The sequence below is a fragment of the Kogia breviceps genome, chromosome 5, assembly GCF_026419965.1.
Source record: "Kogia breviceps isolate mKogBre1 chromosome 5, mKogBre1 haplotype 1, whole genome shotgun sequence".
Lineage (NCBI taxonomy): Eukaryota > Metazoa > Chordata > Mammalia > Artiodactyla > Physeteridae > Kogia > Kogia breviceps.
Genome location: NC_081314.1, coordinates 79,958,140 through 79,975,269, shown reverse-complemented (window position 1 = coordinate 79,975,269; position 17,130 = coordinate 79,958,140). Strand labels below are relative to the sequence as shown.

Below are 17,130 nucleotides of genomic sequence, written 5' to 3'. Positions count from 1 at the left end.
TCAGCACCTGGCCGTGTGGGCCATGCTCATCTCACTGATGACAAAGAACTCTTTCATTATTATCCGAAAACATTCATTGTTGGGCATGTGGCCCCGTCTGAGGTTGTATACAGAGTGAACCCTCTCTCGGGTTGTATACAGCAGGCCCTCTCTGAGTTTGTATACAGTGGGCTCTCTTTGAGGTTATGTACAGCAGACCCTCTCTGAAGTTGTAAACAGTGAACCCTCTCTCAGGTTGTATACAGTGGACACAACGAGGGTGCTTTTTACCATCTAAGGTAGGTCTAACAAAAAAAACATACGTAATTGGGGTATACAGACAACAGAACAAAAATATGAAATCACTTGGACTTGGATAGTGGACAGTAACTTATTTACACTATGTACAGAGTGAGACTGATCTATGCCGCTGTTTTTGGCGGACGTGAGCAAGTTCAGCGTGAGGAGAGAGCCGAGGAAGGGCCACGTGTACACTGGGCAGTGAGGTGTGGGCTCCCTTCTTCCACCTTAAGGAAAACACCAACCGATTCAGAAACCAGGTGCCAGCTCTTAACACAGCAAAGCTATCCCCCCACCCCACCCCAGGCAGGTTCTGGTGACAGGGACCCCGGCATCTGCCTCCTTGTCTGAGTCTCGAGACCTCGGGGCCAGTGGGTGGCTTGGTCACGGGAGGTTAGTTTAGGACACAACTTCAGCTCTCAGAGCTGAATTTCCTGCCTTTATCAGTGGAAGCTGGCATGCTAAATCAGAACCTACTGGTGTGCGTGTGATACAATTTCCTTTGTTTATTGTGAAAGGCTTGTATTTAAGGGAGAAAAATGAAAAATGGAAACTCTCACCAGGCAAACAAGGTGAAGCTGGCACAGAGGGGCACTGAACGGCCACAATCTCTCATCTAAAGCCTTAATATAAAGAAATATCTCCAGCACAGAAGGCCGTCCAGGCTGGTACTAGGTGGTGCAGCAGCCAGCCTGAGTTGCCTGGCCTGATTAGATATTTTCTGGAAGCCAGTGTCACGTTTTCCCTCCACCCTGCCCACGAATCCTGCCTGCTGGCAAATACTGCTCGCCCTGCTGAAGAAACTCTTCCCCGCACAGAAGCAGATTCACTTGAAGGCAGGGAAAGCTGGCCCCGCCTTTGCGATGGAGGGGTTGCTATCCTCAAAATTCTTAAAGAACATTCTGTCATCAGTCCATCCAATGGAACCACGTATGATGCTGTTTTCGTTTTAAGCCTGGCGATGTGATTTTTCTGCATCTACAATTCCCATGGTCCTTTCTGGGCATAACATCCGCCAAACAGACAATGAGAATTTATGTGACTCTAAGGCTGGGACGCTCCCTGGGGGATTTCCAAGGACTCTAAACCTCTGGAGAGATGAGAGCTACAGTTCTATGAAAGGCGAGGAAGTAGATGTTTTGTGAATGGAAGGGAAAAAACCTGCCCTTGCAAGGGCAGCGTCCAGAGTGGCCCGGCGTCCCCCACGTGTTGGGAACACCCAGATGTCAGAAGCTGACAGCTCCCCCTTGTCCAGTCCGCCTCTCTAGCACTCAGAGAGGTGAGTGAGAGACCAAGCAGTGTGTTGGCAAAACCTGGAGAAGCCCTGGGAGGGAAAACAGAGAGGTGAGGCTGTTTTCAGCCAAGATGCATGGCTGTCTTTGTTCCCAAGGGCTTGGAAAGCAGAGGCAAAGAATGGGTACCAGTACATGTGGAGGCAGGAGGTCTGTGGGAAATCTCTGTACCTGCCTCTTAATTTTGCTTTGAACCTAACACTGCTCTAGAAAAAAAGTCTTTAAAAAAAAAAAAAAAGGGGGACCCTGGCAAGGAAGACAGGAGCTTTCCCGTAAGCTACATCTGAGCAGTTGGAAGAATTGGGGTCAGAGAGTGGGCAGGGCTGCCACGGGCATGGCCCTTACAAATCCAACTATCTTGCCACTTGATTTGCAAAACATGAAATACGTTTACTAAGGACAAAAAAGTAACCTAATATAATGCTGACCACGTAGCATGTATTCCACACGTGTTTAGTGAACTGCAAGGTCCCCTTCCTACTTTCTGGGGAGGAAAAATTGGAACCTTTAAATCACTGGCAAGAGAAAGAAACTAAAATCAAAGCAGAGTACAGTGTGATGGGGCAGGAACTTTTTAACCAATTCCCCAATGAAGCTGAATGTTAGCAACGTCAACTTCAGAATGCTTAGCTCTCTCTCTTTTTTTTTTTTCAAGTGAATAGCCCTTAAATGGGCAAAGCTCTAGCATTTATCCCTGAGCAAAAGGTTAACTGCCAGCTCTGTAATGCAGTCCACAAGGAGGACTCTCCAGACCTGCTCTTACAAAGGTCTGGCTCATCGGGAATGTCCTGGATCTCCAGCAGGCAGAGCACCAAACCTGCTACCTACAACTTAGTCTAGCATCTGGGCACCAGATGGGGAGGTTCCCTCCAACTCTGCATCCCTCACCAGTCCTATGTGTAGTAAAATGAGACAACCAGAGCCAGCTCTGACCACTTATGAGACACAGCAGGGGCAAGCCCCCCTGCATGAGGAAGCACTTTTGATTCCAGCAGAGCTTTCCCATCCCAGAGGTGAAACCTCCCCTCCAAGACCCGAATTTGCCTTCCAAACTTGTTTCTAACCCCTTTCTTCAGCTGCTTCACATCAGATGCACTGTAGAAGCTTTCAACAAAAACAGATAAAGAACAAGAAAAGAGAAATCATGGACTGAGAGCGGTTTGGCCTCTAATCTTCTAGTCTTGTTTCTGTGCATTTAGAATTTGCAAACAAATATTCAGAAAGACGGGTGATTCTGTACATGCTTTTTTTTTAACCTAATGGTATGTCAAGATGAAGGTTTGGAGTCATTGACAAGCATGTACGTTCTGTGTGTGAATTTCTATCTCCCCAGAGGGAATAGGAACCTTTCAAGGGAAAGAAGAGTGTTTTTTGCTCCATTACATCAGCTCCTACATCCCTTCCAATACTAATGCTGTATAGAAGAAATAGAAACAGTATACCAAGGACTGGGGGACTTAAAGTCTGTGTGTACAGAACTCTGGTGTGTGTGTGTGTGTGTGTGTGTGTGTGTCTGTCTGTGTCTGTCTGTGTGTGTGTGTCTGTGTGTGTGTCTGTGTACACAAAAATGCACACACACAAAGGCCTTGTGCTTAACGCCCATTTCAAAGACAGCCTTGTTCTGTGACAAGTTTCTTGGACCTGAGCCCTGAATGCCTTTATACATCTACCCTCCGTCTGTGCCTAACTGAATAGGTGGGGTCCTCCCAGAAGGCCTCTTACCTCTAAAGATCCGCCTCTGAGACCCCAAGAGCTGGCAGACCTCAGCAGAGGCCCTGCAGGAGTTGACACATTTCTGCATCCCGTCGGCCAGGTCGAACAGCGTCACGTTGGAGGCCAGGGAAAAGGTGGTTTGCAGTGACATCACCACCGCACTGGGCTCCCTACAGGCAAAATATGTAGGTTTTAATTGTCCTAAAATGACAAGTGGGCCCCAGGGCTTTTGGAAAATGAGTGCCCTCCCCATTCTCCAGTGAGGGCCTGGGAGAGTATGAAGTTTCAGTGACCTTGGCCCTGGATCACCCTAGGGCCCAATCAAAACAAACTAATATAATCCTGTTACTTACCTAGAAGCATGAACTGTGGATCGGGTATAACCAGGTAATGTTGAAAAACACACATTTAACTGAAAGGAAGAACAGGTTTATCGTTAACTGTGAGTCAGACAAAAGCCTTGAACTTAGAACGAATTTCCTATTTTCAGGATCAAATAGGCGTTTTCCGGCCATCAAGTTGTCAGCAGGCGGCCTTATGCAGGAGTGGTGTCTTTTTTGTTCCTTTCTTAAATGCCCTTCTGCTCTTATTCTGTTGTTCCATGAGTACAAAGGGAGAGAGGCAGATAGTAAATCGGTGGGGAAAATCTTGGCAGGAAGTGATGTTCAGAACAGCACGCTTGGATGCAAAACATCTTCAAAGGAGCAGATCTCTTCTAAGACCCAGGGTTTCAAAAACCTCAGAGGCAACTGTTTATTTGGACTTTGCATAGTGAACAAGCCTCACTGAAAAGGCTGGGTTCCTTTCAGCTACCCCAGGTCTGGCAGGCCCGACACAGACCCCTCATAATCTACAATGAGTTGACCTAACTCACAGATAGGTCCTCTTCAATAAGGCTCTCTATAGGAAATTACATTACATGGGTCAAGAGCCCTTTTGCTGAGAGCAAATTAAGAGCGACTCTCCCTGTGTTTGCCTTGTGCCCTTGGAAAGAGCAGAAAATCCCTGTGAGGCATGAAGTACCGTGCCTGCTTCTCCACTCCCCCACCCACAGTAGGGGCTGGGGATTCCTTTTATGCAGCAGAGGGTCTCAATACCTTGACCAATGCAACCCACCTGTCTTCAAAGCCTGTGTGTCAGATACATCTCACCCTTCACAAGATGGATTCAAACACGGGATGCTATCAAACTCTTTTTTGGCTTTGTATGACATTGCTTTATATTCACAAGGTAATGATTTATTACTATTATTACTTAAACTTTTTTTCCCAGGAAAAAACAGAAATAGCACATTTCAGAACAGAACGGCACCTAGGGAAAGGCTACTTGAGTCATAGCCTAAATCTTCTCTAGTCATAGCCAAATCTTCACTATACCTTGGGGGTGGGGATGTCACATCACTAATAAATTATATGTTTATACTGGGTAAAAACGAGCCAATCAGGTAAGTCACTGAGCACCGTGTAATGGGAAGGACTGTACCTCTGCACGAGTTTCTCAGCCGCTGTACTATCTTAGAAGGAAATATTGACCTACAACCGAACTAAGAGGCAGCTGAGGTGCAGTGCCAAGAACACCAGGTATAGGGTTGGTAGATGTAAAACCCTGTCATATAGTAAAGAATTTGACCTTATGCAAAGAGAGGTCTGGCCCTTGACTCCTGGGAGGTAATTTCTAAGCCTTTGGAATGTCCTGCCTTTGTTTACCTGGAGACCCTGGGCTGCTCCAGATAATCTAACAGTGTGATTTATGGTGGGGTTTGGGGTTACAAAGGGTAACCCAAAGGGTTACCTCTCCAGAGGGGCTGGAGACTGAGGTCAGCCATGTGGGCAGTTGACTATCTGTGTTTTGGCTCTAGACACCAAGGCTCGGGTGAGTCTCCCTGGTTGGTGATACTCTATGAATATTGTACACATCATTGCTGAGAGGAGTTAACCCTGTCCATGACCCCATGGGGAGATGAGGACGGGAAGCACTGAATTTGAATCCCTCCTGGACTCTGCCCCATGCATCTCTTCCCTTAGCTGACTGTAACCTGGATCTCTTCACTGTAATAAACCGTAACCACAAGTATAACAGCTTTCAGAGAGATCTGTGAGTCCTTCTAGTGCGTTATCAAAACTGAGGGTTTCTTGGGGACCCCCAAACTCGCAATTGGTATCAGAAGTGAGAGTGGTCTCTAACTTTGCACCTGCTCTGTGTAAACTCAGGCAATGTCACTAACTTCCAGAGCCTGCCAGTTTTCCCTCTGTAAAAGTGCTGGCAATACCTCTTATAGGATTGATGCATCTGGTAAAGTGCCTGTCACAGAGTAGATGCTCAGTAGATACAGAAATGGAATCAGAATCTACACTTTATACAAATAAAACCCATGGTCCCATAAAATCCTATAGGTTTTGGCTAATATACTCTTACCCATAAAGAACAAGTAAAATTAAAATCAGAAATCAATCTCTAAAACTTATTTTAATGGCAAATTTCAATTTTCTGAGCACCAAATCTTAGACTACGGTAGCAGCTGAGAGGCAAAATTTACTATCTGAGCTTCATTTCTATCTCTTCTTCTTTCCTCTCCATTTATCTTTCTTTCTTTCTTGTCTTTTTCCTGACAAAAAGCAGGCAAGGAGGGAAAGAAGAAGAATCAAAGGCCCCTAGATAATCTACTCAGTGAATTCTCAACCCTGGATAATAGGATTAACTGTTCTACCTTTGGCATTCCCTTGAGAAAAAAGCATCATTCTCTCCAGGTTCCAAAACACAGACAGAAAAATCACACAGCATGTCAACAGCAGATGGGACAGTAAGATTTTCTGGGTCTTTCCGCTTCACCAACAGCTCTTATTGGTGCATGTCACCTAAATGTCTGTAACTATGAATCTGAACATGGAAAAGAAATGCCAAGGCACCGATGAAGGCTGCATGGGAAGACACATTAGGAGAAATGCTTCTACAGGCATCACTGGTTCTCGACACCTCCCTTCTATTTCCGAGAGGCCTTTAATTTTACCCTAAAGTTCACCTTCCACATATAATAGAAATGAACAGCCCAGGAGATACAGCTGATCCCCAGGAGGTTCCCGATTCTGAATAAAATCTGTTCTAGAAAACAAAGGACTAGCAGGAAGCTGCCTTTCGGGAAACCTACCGTTTTGGTGATCTCATTTTCAGCTTCACGGAGGTCTGAATGTTTTTCCACGGTGGTATTAAGAAACATTTTCTTCAATTTAAACTCTGTCACGAAGGTTCTAACTGAAAATGAAAACATAACCTGTTAGACCTCACAAGGTCCACGTACGCAAGGCTGAGTGTCTATAAATCTCAAGGCACCCAGCTTTCCTCCACCTCCCAGGATGCTCTCTGTGCATTTCTTTCTCCTGGAGGGTGGAGACCACTCCTCCCTCTTCGGGGTTCCTCTAGCAATGGGAGCACCTACTGAGCTGAGCTGAAGACTCAGTCTGAGCAGACCTTTGGGTGAGAGGCTCCAAAGAGCCTTTTGCATATGTGCGAGGGCTCTGAGAGAGTGAGCTTTCCTCGTCTCTCCAGTGGCCTCCACATCTTAGATGCTCAGCCAAGCTGTAACAGAGAAGAGAGATGAGCTGGTCTAAAGGACACACTTCCAGGAAGAGGGGAGGGAGATGTGGGGTTGGAAAGACAAGTGCTCGTGGGCCCCTATAAAAGCTTCGGATGGAGGAAAGCTCTTTCTCTCTAGGTCTTTTACCAACTTAGCCAGCCCTCCACTTCAAGGGCATGCTCTGGTTTTCTCTTCTCATGAGAGACACCTCCATCCATTTCCCATTCCTCTTGCTCAGAGGAAATGCCTGTTCTATCATTGATAAAAGAGGCTTCCAGAAGCTGGGTTACTTCCCAAGAGCACCCAGCTCCCAAGGGCCCAAATGAACATTTAACGTCATGTGTGTCCATCTTCCAAGTTCTTCTTTCCCCCTAAACCCCCAGCCCCCTGAGAAATGTCATAGTCTAAGGACAGCCAAGTGGCTACAGAGAAAGGTGTCAAACATCTGTAGCAGGACTCCACTCAGGGGGCTGCCAGACTCCACGACTACAAGCCATATGATGAAAACAACCCATACTCAAGATACTGCTGGGTTCAGACATGAAAGAAAATAGCCCCATTTTCAAGGCCCATTTCACTCATAAAATAAAATTCTAGTTATCAATTTGTGCTGATTGGGCCTGAGGGTGACAGAACTTACAAATGGGCAGGCAATCAAAAATTAGGACAGCCTGCTTTATATCTGGCTCTTATCTTCCTTTAGATTAAATTCTTATCTTTCCCTCTGGACAAGAAAAAAATATAAATAAACCCAAACACAGAAACACATGAAGCTGCTCTTTCATAGAAAGCTTGCCTGCTGAATTAAGAAAAAGGCCCACAAATGAGCCAGGGAAAACATTTAACGTCTTATACTTACTGTCTAAAGCCCTTAATCCTTATTTAACATCTTTTTGCTTGTTCTACAGTTCAGTGAAGCCAGCTGCTTAGGACTCTTTCTGAGAAGCAGGGAGCTCTTTGAAAACATTCCTGGCCAAATGAAAGAGCTTTAGCATGCTCTAATTTGCATATTCCTCTGATGTTTATGAACAATGAAGCTAAATGACTTGAAAAGGGAAAGATGATTGTTAACACAATAAGTGGCTCTCCTCCTGATGCATGGTGCCTGTGGGACCCTCCACACACAGGCTTCCAGAAACAGTCACCTCACCCCTTCGTCCTCCCATCTCACAGGTCTAGGTCTGTGCCCAGACTCTGCAGAAACATACATATGGTAACCATCAGGTACACAGATCTCTTCTGAACCAGGATAGTAAATGTGGCCTCTGCATCTGTGTGAATACGAATAAGGCACTGCAGTGTCCTCCCAGACCTGCCCTCTCCCAGATACATTCCCATCTTCACGCTGCAGTTACATCATCTGGCTTTAGGGCAATTTTTAACTGTTGATTTACACAAGTTATCTAAATGATTTTTTTAAGATCCAAAATTATTGCTTTATATTCAAAGTAGTTTATCATTTTCATTGCTTTCAGCTCTGGTCCAAGAGATTAGAAGACTAATGTCAAAGGATACCTCCCATCTGGAGACCCCTACCATTTCCAAGCTTGCTCAAATATATTATTTGTTTGATCTTCATAATAACCCTGAGTGGGAAGCAGAGCAGGTGGTAATCTGATTTTACAGATGAGGAAATTGCTGCTCAGGGGTCAGTGTGATGTAGGTGCTGGACATGGAGCTGGAAGCCTGGCATTTGAGTCCCTGGCAAGTGTACTTTCCATACTATTTCAAAATAAAATCATTTCCATCATCTCTATTCTTAAACTGAAGACTCCTTGCTGATTTCTTACAGGGTGTAGCTAAATGGAATAGGTGACCCCACTGCAAATAATCTATTAGAATACGAGGACTTCTCAACTTTGACTGATGTCTATATTCCCAGATTTTTCTTCCTTAAAAATAATGCTTTGACTTGACCCTTGTATTTTAAACAATTTTCTAAATTCTACCATTATTTTAGTAGGGTACCAACTATTGAAATACATTTCTAGCCCCAAGATGGAGCTGCACCTGCCTGGTGTGCCACGTCAGCAAGTCAAACTTTAGAGTTCCTGTAAACGCTCCCCTTGACCAGTAATGCAGCATATCAGTCAGCCAATGCCCAACAGTGAAGCCAACTCTGGGCTCTATACTTATTTCCTTGTTCCTTGATCTTTCTCAATAAGGTCAGATATGCAACCCCAGCCAATCATGCCCTGTGTCCGCGGTGCTGCTTCTACGTGCTATAAAACTCACTCTTGCCCAAAGTGGCTCAGAAAGAGTGTTCCTTCCACTGCTTCTGAGGCCCTGTACTTCCCCAGTCCATGGACTGCTTTCCCTTGAGCAAAGGACATCAAATTCGTTACCAAATTGTTTTAGTTTTGTCATTTGACACCACCTTCTTAAAAACTCTGATTATTCCCCTCAGCCTATGGGCAATGCAAGTCATGCAAATAACACTTTCAAAGGACACAGACATTTGCTCTCTCAAAAACACATTTACTGAGCACTTTTTCTGTGTTGAGTATGACACTGGGCAATATAAGATGATTCCAAGTTGAGTCACTGTACCCACCAGCTCCCTATCCAGCTTAGATAACTCTATCTTCCTCACTTGTAATTTCTTCAGGTTCTTCATTGACCTCGGCACTCTAACACAGATTACACACCCTGTGTGCAAGAAAGCTCCCAGAACGAACACAGCACTGTGTGATGGAAGGACTGTGGGCTGAAAACCTGGTGTCTCACCAAGCGGTTGTACAAGCTGGGCCACTTAGTACTTTGTCAGGGACTTAGTTTTCATTTGGGTTGTTTGCTTTTTAACCTGTAAAATGGAGATTATATCTAACACCAACCAGCTTCATAAAATATTAAATTCGGGATCAAAATGTGACAAATTGTATGATACAATTATGGCAGTAGCTTTGTAAAAACTGTATCTTGTCTGTGGACAAGAACATGAAGATCGTTGTTTTTGTTTTTGTTTTTTTAAATTAAATTATTTATTTATTTATTTTTGGCTGAGTTGGGTCTTCATTGCCGTGCGCAGGCTTCTTATTGCGGTGGCTTCTCTTGCTGAGGAGCATGGGCTCTAGGCACATGGGCTTCAGTAGTTGTGGCTCGTGGGCTCTAGAGTGCAGGCTCAGCAGTTGTGGCGCATGGGCTTAGTTGCTCCGTGGCCCCGTGGGATCTTCCTGGCCCACGGCTTGAACCCCTGTCCCCTGCACTGGCAGGTGGATTCTTAACCACTGCGCCACCAGGGAAGCCCACGAAGATTGTTTTTAAAAATGAAAAGAATGTGTGAATGTGGTAAGATAATCGGGGTTTTATTCTCTTTTTTCTCTCCCTAAATTTTTTTTTTAACTCTTTGATTAGAATATTCTTTTGATTTTTTCCCCCCCTAACCGTAGGGTGGAATGGTTAAGCAAATAGTGTTATGCACAAATGATGGCATATTTATGCAGTCATTACAAAGTTTGTATAATAGTTTTAATAAAATGGAAAAATGTTTAAGGTATAAAGTTTGTACAAATACCATATGACTTCAACTATATCAAAATATAACACACACTAAAAAAGACTGCAAATAAGGTGCTACATCTCTGAGTGTGGAATAATAAGCAGTGTCTTCCACTCCCTTCTATATTCCTTAAATTTATTCCTTGGGCAAATATCGATTTTGATTAAGGAGAAAAACAATAAATGTTATTTTGCAAAATACATTGTGGTGCAGAGAAAATTCCAAGATAGACAAACTCTCTTACCCAAATTGCATATCCCCTTTTCCAGCTGGTACCCCACTGGGCATCTGCAGGTGAAGGATCCCTGAGTATTGTTGCACATGGCCAGGGGTGGGCAGGGGTTTGAGAGGCATTCATTCACATCTGCGGAGAAGGGAACACAAGGTCACAGTGAATCTGCAGCAGGCAGCACAATCATAATCCAGTACGAGGGGCACTTCTAAGTGCCAAATGGCACTGGGTGTGATGGGGCCTGGAAACGAGTAGACACTACCCTTGTTCTCAAGGCGCTACCAGTCTACTGAGGGTGGGGGCAGCCATGAGTACAACTAACTATAAATATAAGGCAGGATTTGAAAGTAAAGAGAAAGTAATGATTTTGATGGAAGGGAGAATTCAGGACTATTTCAAATAACATCTGGACTAAGACTGGAAGAATTTTAATCAGCAGATGTGGGTAGGGGGATTCTAGGCTGGGGCACCAGCCCAGTGAAGGTCAGCAGGAAAGTGCAGGGGTTTTCAGGGAGCGGTGGGTGGTCCAGTGTGGCAGGGCTGTAGGGAGCCCGCATAAGGGAGCCAGATCATTGTCCGACGTTGCTCTGCAGACAACACATAAGCATGCTAATTCTCAAGTAAGCAGGGTATGAATTTTAAAATCTTACTCCCCTACATTTTGGAGGAAAAGGGAGTTTACTGCCTATCTCAATGTGATACTGTATTGTAGACCACTGCAGATGACTTTTCCTCTTACCCACGTTGCAGTCATCTCCTTGCCAGGAAGGTGAGCACACACACTGGTACCCACGGCTGGTGGGGTCCACAACGCATTTCCCATCATGACGACAAGGGTTAGTGGCACAGCTGTTAACTGAGGACACATTTCAGATATAAAGCAGTTAATCACACAGGAAAGGTAAGGGCAGTGCTAGGTAAATATTTAATTCTCCCAGCTAATGTTTGATTCTTGCTTATTTCTGTGTACTTGCCCCGAAAGGCCACACTATGAAATAGAATGGGTTCCCAGAGGTGCAGAAGAGATGTATTGGGACTGGATGCTGGCACTAGCTGTGTACATACGCACGTGTTAGACAGTTGGATCCCTAAATGCAGGAGCTGATTCAAATCCAAATACTGCTTACAAGTCCCTTGGCTCGGGAATGATGATTACAATTGTCTTGGGATACTTAACAAATTCTACTTGAATCAAAGCCAATTTAAAACACACGTTAAGGAGAAAATGATGCCTGATCAACCATCCTCCCTGCTCCAAGTTTTCTCTTTTCTAAAGGTCTCACACTGCAACCGGGCCTCCACGTAACGTGCAGTCCTTCAGAACGATGCCTGCAGGTGAATACGATGACACCCTCTCTTTACGCGGTGTGACCATGAGCCTGTCTAATTCATCCAGGCCCCGGCGATGCACAAGCTCCACTGAGCTCCTGGACTCCCGGCTCCCAGGTGCAGTGACCACACTCTCTGTTTGGGTCTGTATAACTGGCCTTGTCACGCTACAGCTATACAATCACTGCCTAATAAAGGTTTCTGACGCACATTTAGAAAAGCCAAAACTCATAACAGAAGGAGAAAAATCATCTCCGAGGAGAAAAGTCAGTGGTAGAATGAGAAAGAGAAGGCAGAAGTCAAGAGTTCTTACTCCAGAATAACCCTGAAGACAAACGGGCTAAACCTGAAGATGGTGTCCCTGCTCCTCACTGCTACTTCGTATCTACCTAAGATCACCCGCATGAGCATAGCACCTATACGTACAAACACTGCACCCGTGGACTCTGTCACAAAAGACATAGCAACAGCCAGCAACCATGTACCTAATACTCACCTATAGTTATCACTGCAATGGCTATAATTGGCTTTAAGGGACACTTGTGAATTATGTTCTACCTGGTATTGGAATATATTTGGCATCTGGAAATGAAGCCTGTGAGTCCTGAAGCAGGGATCCCAAACTTGCCAGAAGAAGAAGCCAGCTTCCATTTCCCAGCAAGGCTCGAACCCCTGGCACGAAGGGGGCACCGATGCATCAGGGCTCTGCGGGGCTGCGTGGGGCCCATGGCCCTCCAGCCACGAGCTGGAGGATGGCTGCCTGGCTGGAACTCTGCTTCTAACTCCCTTCCCTTCTTCCCTCCTCCCTTCAGTCCCCATTTCACCCCTTCACCAACAGCAGTTTTCCTTTCCTGAGTCTGGACAAGCTGAATATCCAGCAAATTTTGTCCCTGACATCAAAGGAGGTATCATCCTACTTCCTTCTACCTTTCCTTAAGTGATTAAAGAATCATGTGGATGGCTTTATTTCCCTTGTCCCAGCAACTTCAACATGGATATAAAGATATATAACCTCAAGTGCAATGTCACACGGTCACTGTGGGAAAGGTTAGTTCATCATCCTCTCACTGAACACATCTCTCCACCCACATTTATCCACTGACATCATAATCTTAGAGAGACAAAGGAGCCTGGGCTCCCCTGGATCAAGGGAAGTTTCCCCGGTGACTGGGGGACTGGCTGACTAACTCAGAAGCTCGTGGCTCTGATCTGGGAGCAGGTACCTGCTCACTCTGTGTCTCAGACAGGCCACCTAAAGCTTCTGGACTCCAGTTTTCCACCCTTCAATCCTGCTTCACTACCCCTCTCTGGCCTTGCTAGAGTTAAAGGCATGCTTGAAAAGCTCTTGCAATTACGGGGCATTACGAGTTACAATGGCACTACTACTGAGGTCACACACGGCCATCGGCATCCTCTCCTCTTTCTCCAGGAAGAATTCTGAAACTCAGGGTTGAGAAAACTGTCACCGTGACATTCTTTTCTGATTTAAGTGCTCCAACAAGAAAGCATTTGAGATCACAAAGCAGACGCTGTCCTATGGCGGATACCAGCCACCCCGAGCCCCGTGCAGCCTCAGTGTGCTTGTGCAACTGTGTCCTACCTGAGGCTGGAGATGACGGTGCTGTCCACGACTGGGTGCTGCTCTGAGCAGTGAAGGTGGTCGATGTAGATGTCAACACCTTAGCTGTAGAAACGGGTGTGCTTTGGGGGGAAGGAGATGTTCTGAGGAAATGTGAAGCCAGGCTGTGCTCTTCTGTAGGGGCAAGCCCCGCGGTCCATTCTTTTGCTGATGTGGGCGCACTGGTCAGGGCGATGGATCCGGTGGTCGCATCTCTGTTCACTGGGTTCCTTCCTGTGGTGATGGCACCTTCTGTTGAGATGCGTGCCACTAGGATTTCAGGACTGGTTGGCGGGGGCTGTTTTCCGGCCACTGTCTGTACTGTTGTAGGACCACCCGTCCGAGATGCTGTGCTTGACGGGGGTTGGGGGCTGGGCACGGGGGGATGAGAGGTCTGGAGAGCGGTAGCTACCAAAGCTGCAGACGTCTGGGCTAAGCTGGTGCTCGTGGCTGGAAGGGTTTGCTCAGTGGAGGACTCCGTTAAGGCCAGGGGCGAAGGGATCCCCAGAGTAGACCTCACTGTTACAGTTTCCGTGGCCTCCACGGGCAGAGTCTCCAGGCTCTGTGGCTTTGATTCCGTAACGATCTTCCCAAGGTGTGGGCTGCTCTGGTTCTTAGGATCTGCTGTTGGACTGCTGGGGAGCATCGCCACGGATGATGCCATTATCGACGTCCAGGCTGAAGTCACAGGAGTGTCCCTTGCCTTGGGCAGGACCAGGGTAGAAGATGAAGGTGGGAGGATTGTCTGTGAGACAGACGGCGAGACGGGGGCAGATGCTGTCAGAGAAACTAGTGAGGGTGGTGGCAAGGAAGACAAAGGTGTGGGCACATGAGGGGTGGACTGCAGTGGGCGAGTGGAGGCCCTGGTCGACGGCAAGGTTGACGAGAACAACCGGTAGGCCTGTGACACGGAGGCCTGGGGCAAGGGGGGCCCTGAGGAAGAAGACAATGATGTATCGCCAACGGATTCAGCATCGGTGTCCAGAAGAACCAGAGTGGTCAGCAGATTAACGGTGGGTGTGCGGGATGGAGGGCTGGCCGTGCGCAGAACTAGTGCCTCAGTGGAAGACTGAGCATGTTCCCCATCGTGGGATGAGACGTTGCTTCTCTCTGCCTGAGCCTGAGAAGAGGAAGAATAGTCTGAATGCAAAGAGCTTGAGATCTTAACAGAAGAGGTGGAACTCTCCCTTGCATCCAAGGATGAACTGTGGTCTGCAATGGACAGCAGTGCTCGTTCCCCTTTGGTGAAAGGAGCTGAAACATAGGTGTGGTCTGTGTAGTCACTGGACGTCCCGTGTTCAGGGTGCGTGCCACTCACCGCATCGTAGCTCATTCCAGTGACTGCAAAGGGAGAAACCAAAGTTAGGTCAACTGAACAGACATCTGTGAACCTGCACCACGAGACAGACTTTCAGTGTCCCACCCATGAACGCCTGGAGGGGACACACTTTTCTCTGGATAGAGACAGTACGGGGAGGCAGGCAGGGTTTGAGTCTGCAGTGAGCAGACCTGCCCTCCTGTGAGGGGCACAGCAGCAGCAGGGGAAATAAATGGTAATAAAAGAGAAGCGGGGCCAGGGGCCGAAAAATAGGGAACAGGTCCAAATTCCTTCCACAGGCCTTTTTTGATGAAAGCAAATTAGTATCTGAAAAGCTCTTAAGACCCCAAATAGAACAATTGTTATGCCTAAATGGAAAAAGGAAAACCCTCCCAACTTTCCATTCTGTACAATGAGATATTTCTTTCCCAGGAGACTGGCCTAAGCCACAACATGGCCACGTTTCTTTATCGCAAGCATCCTGGCCGACAGCACCGCAAATGCCTGGGGCAAGTGTTGGGGAGGTGGGAGAACCCGGAAAGTCCTCTTCACAGGGAGCCGGTAAGGCACTTTCTGGGTTGACAGTGAACTCAGTCACTCTAGGATCACAAGCAAAGTGACAGATGAGCTGAGGGAATGCGGCAAGAGATCCCGCCCATCGCCTCCGTCACCTCCGAGGACTCGCGAGGCTGCCAGTGAACCCGAGACTGGGTGGGCATCCCAGGTCGCCGTCACGTTCCCCCGCTGAGCGGGGTGCTCCGCGTCTCTGGGCGTCGCCGCTGAGCGCTCCACATCCCCAGGAGTCGTGCTGCCGTTGGTGAGAGATCGCAGCGTGCGCTCTCCGACGCCAGTGAAAGTCACCCAGGTGTGCGGGCTGTGAGCGCGGGCTCCGGGCGCCCCCTCCTCCACTTCGGAACTGACGGCCAGCTCAGGACTGTCTTCGGTGGCTGCGAGAGGGCCAAAAAGGGGAGGGCCGGTCACTCGGGGCGTAGAGCTGGGCTGTGTGAGCCAGACGCTTCCCCACGCTTTCTCAGTGTTTTTATTTGAAACTGACAAGGTGAAAACCCAAAATGTGTGCTGTTCTTGCAAAGGCACCAGTGACTGAAACCTCAGGAAGCGGTGCAGGGGTCAGCGTTGCTGTTCAGGTGGCTTGGATTTATGGGAAGGTTTATTACTTAGTGAACAGGATTGATACGGTATTTCTGCTCGGTGATACATAATAAATAGTGTTTATGTCAGGGAAATTGGTGGTGGCAGCGGGAGAGGTGAACAGTGGGCAAAAGACTAACAATCCTCCTGGGAAGGAGGCCAGTATCACCTGGAAGGCTTTTACCTCCTGGTAGGACCAGCGATACACGACCGACACAGGACCTGTTGTTCTATAGTGTCTGTCATTCTATAGTGTAGTTCTTCACCCTAGCACATCAACGAGAAATGGCATCATGGTCGGAGGTTACAGGTGGGCTTGGTTTTTTTTTTTTTAATGTATATGTTTTATTTCCTTGGTAGGGATGGAACAGGGACAGGTGACACATGAGTAAGTATCCTTTTCCTCCTTTCTTGGGTATATGTTTTATGCTATAAACTTAAGGAATCTAAGATTATTATATTAAATTATCAAATAAATCCTTCTTTTCAGAAATGATGGAAATGAGGTCCAATTCTTCTTGGCCTACATATCTGGATCTAATGAGACAAACAGGCTCTTTTCTGATTCTTATTCTTATTCCCAGACCAGTCTAGCCCTTGACACCCCACAGACCTACCTTGGTGGAAAATGGATACAAAGCTGAGTCTAGGTTCTCTTCATGATAGGTTTGTATTAACTGACAGACAGGAATGGGGACAGGGACATACAGTGACCTGGGGCAGCACTGAGAAAGCCAGGACCCAGTCTCAGATGTGATCTGACCCCGGCAGCAGGACTTAAGAGACCCACAGGAAGTCCACCAGGAGAGTCTGGAGAGTTGAGTGTACCTGAGCACAATCTCCCTGGCAAAGAGGACAAGGGCCGGGACGGACAATGATGGTCGAGGCTCTGTTACACAAGACTTAGGCCAACAACTCTGTCAGGCTGACAGACTTAACACAGGGGAAAGTCATGCCCTGAAACAGAGGGGCTGCATCTGAACCCAGAAAAAGGAACGAACCAAGAACTCTGAAAGCTGGATGGCAGAATCGGTCAGCTGTGGGCTCTTCAGAGGAAAAGGGAGAAAGCATTATGTTAACCCAGAGTGAGGTGGCTTCAGGAACGAGGCTGTTCCTTTTCTGGTGCTTTA

General features: G+C 47.0%; 1 protein-coding gene across 2 annotated transcripts in view; it reads right to left on the bottom strand.

The window, feature by feature from the left end:
• HEG1 (heart development protein with EGF like domains 1) overlaps positions 1-17,130 on the bottom strand; it is a 90,202-nt gene that overhangs the window by 28,871 nt on the left and 44,201 nt on the right. For both annotated transcript variants that reach the window (XM_067034402.1, XM_059064334.2), the window contains exons 6-12: positions 15,523-15,798; positions 13,516-14,874; positions 11,326-11,442; positions 10,599-10,718; positions 6,430-6,533; positions 3,638-3,696; positions 3,294-3,454 (exon numbers count right to left, since the gene is read on the bottom strand). In XM_067034402.1, the coding sequence (XP_066890503.1) occupies positions 3,294-3,454; positions 3,638-3,696; positions 6,430-6,533; positions 10,599-10,718; positions 11,326-11,442; positions 13,516-14,874; positions 15,523-15,798 (2,196 nt within the window). The remainder of the gene's footprint in view (positions 1-3,293; positions 3,455-3,637; positions 3,697-6,429; positions 6,534-10,598; positions 10,719-11,325; positions 11,443-13,515; positions 14,875-15,522; positions 15,799-17,130) is intronic.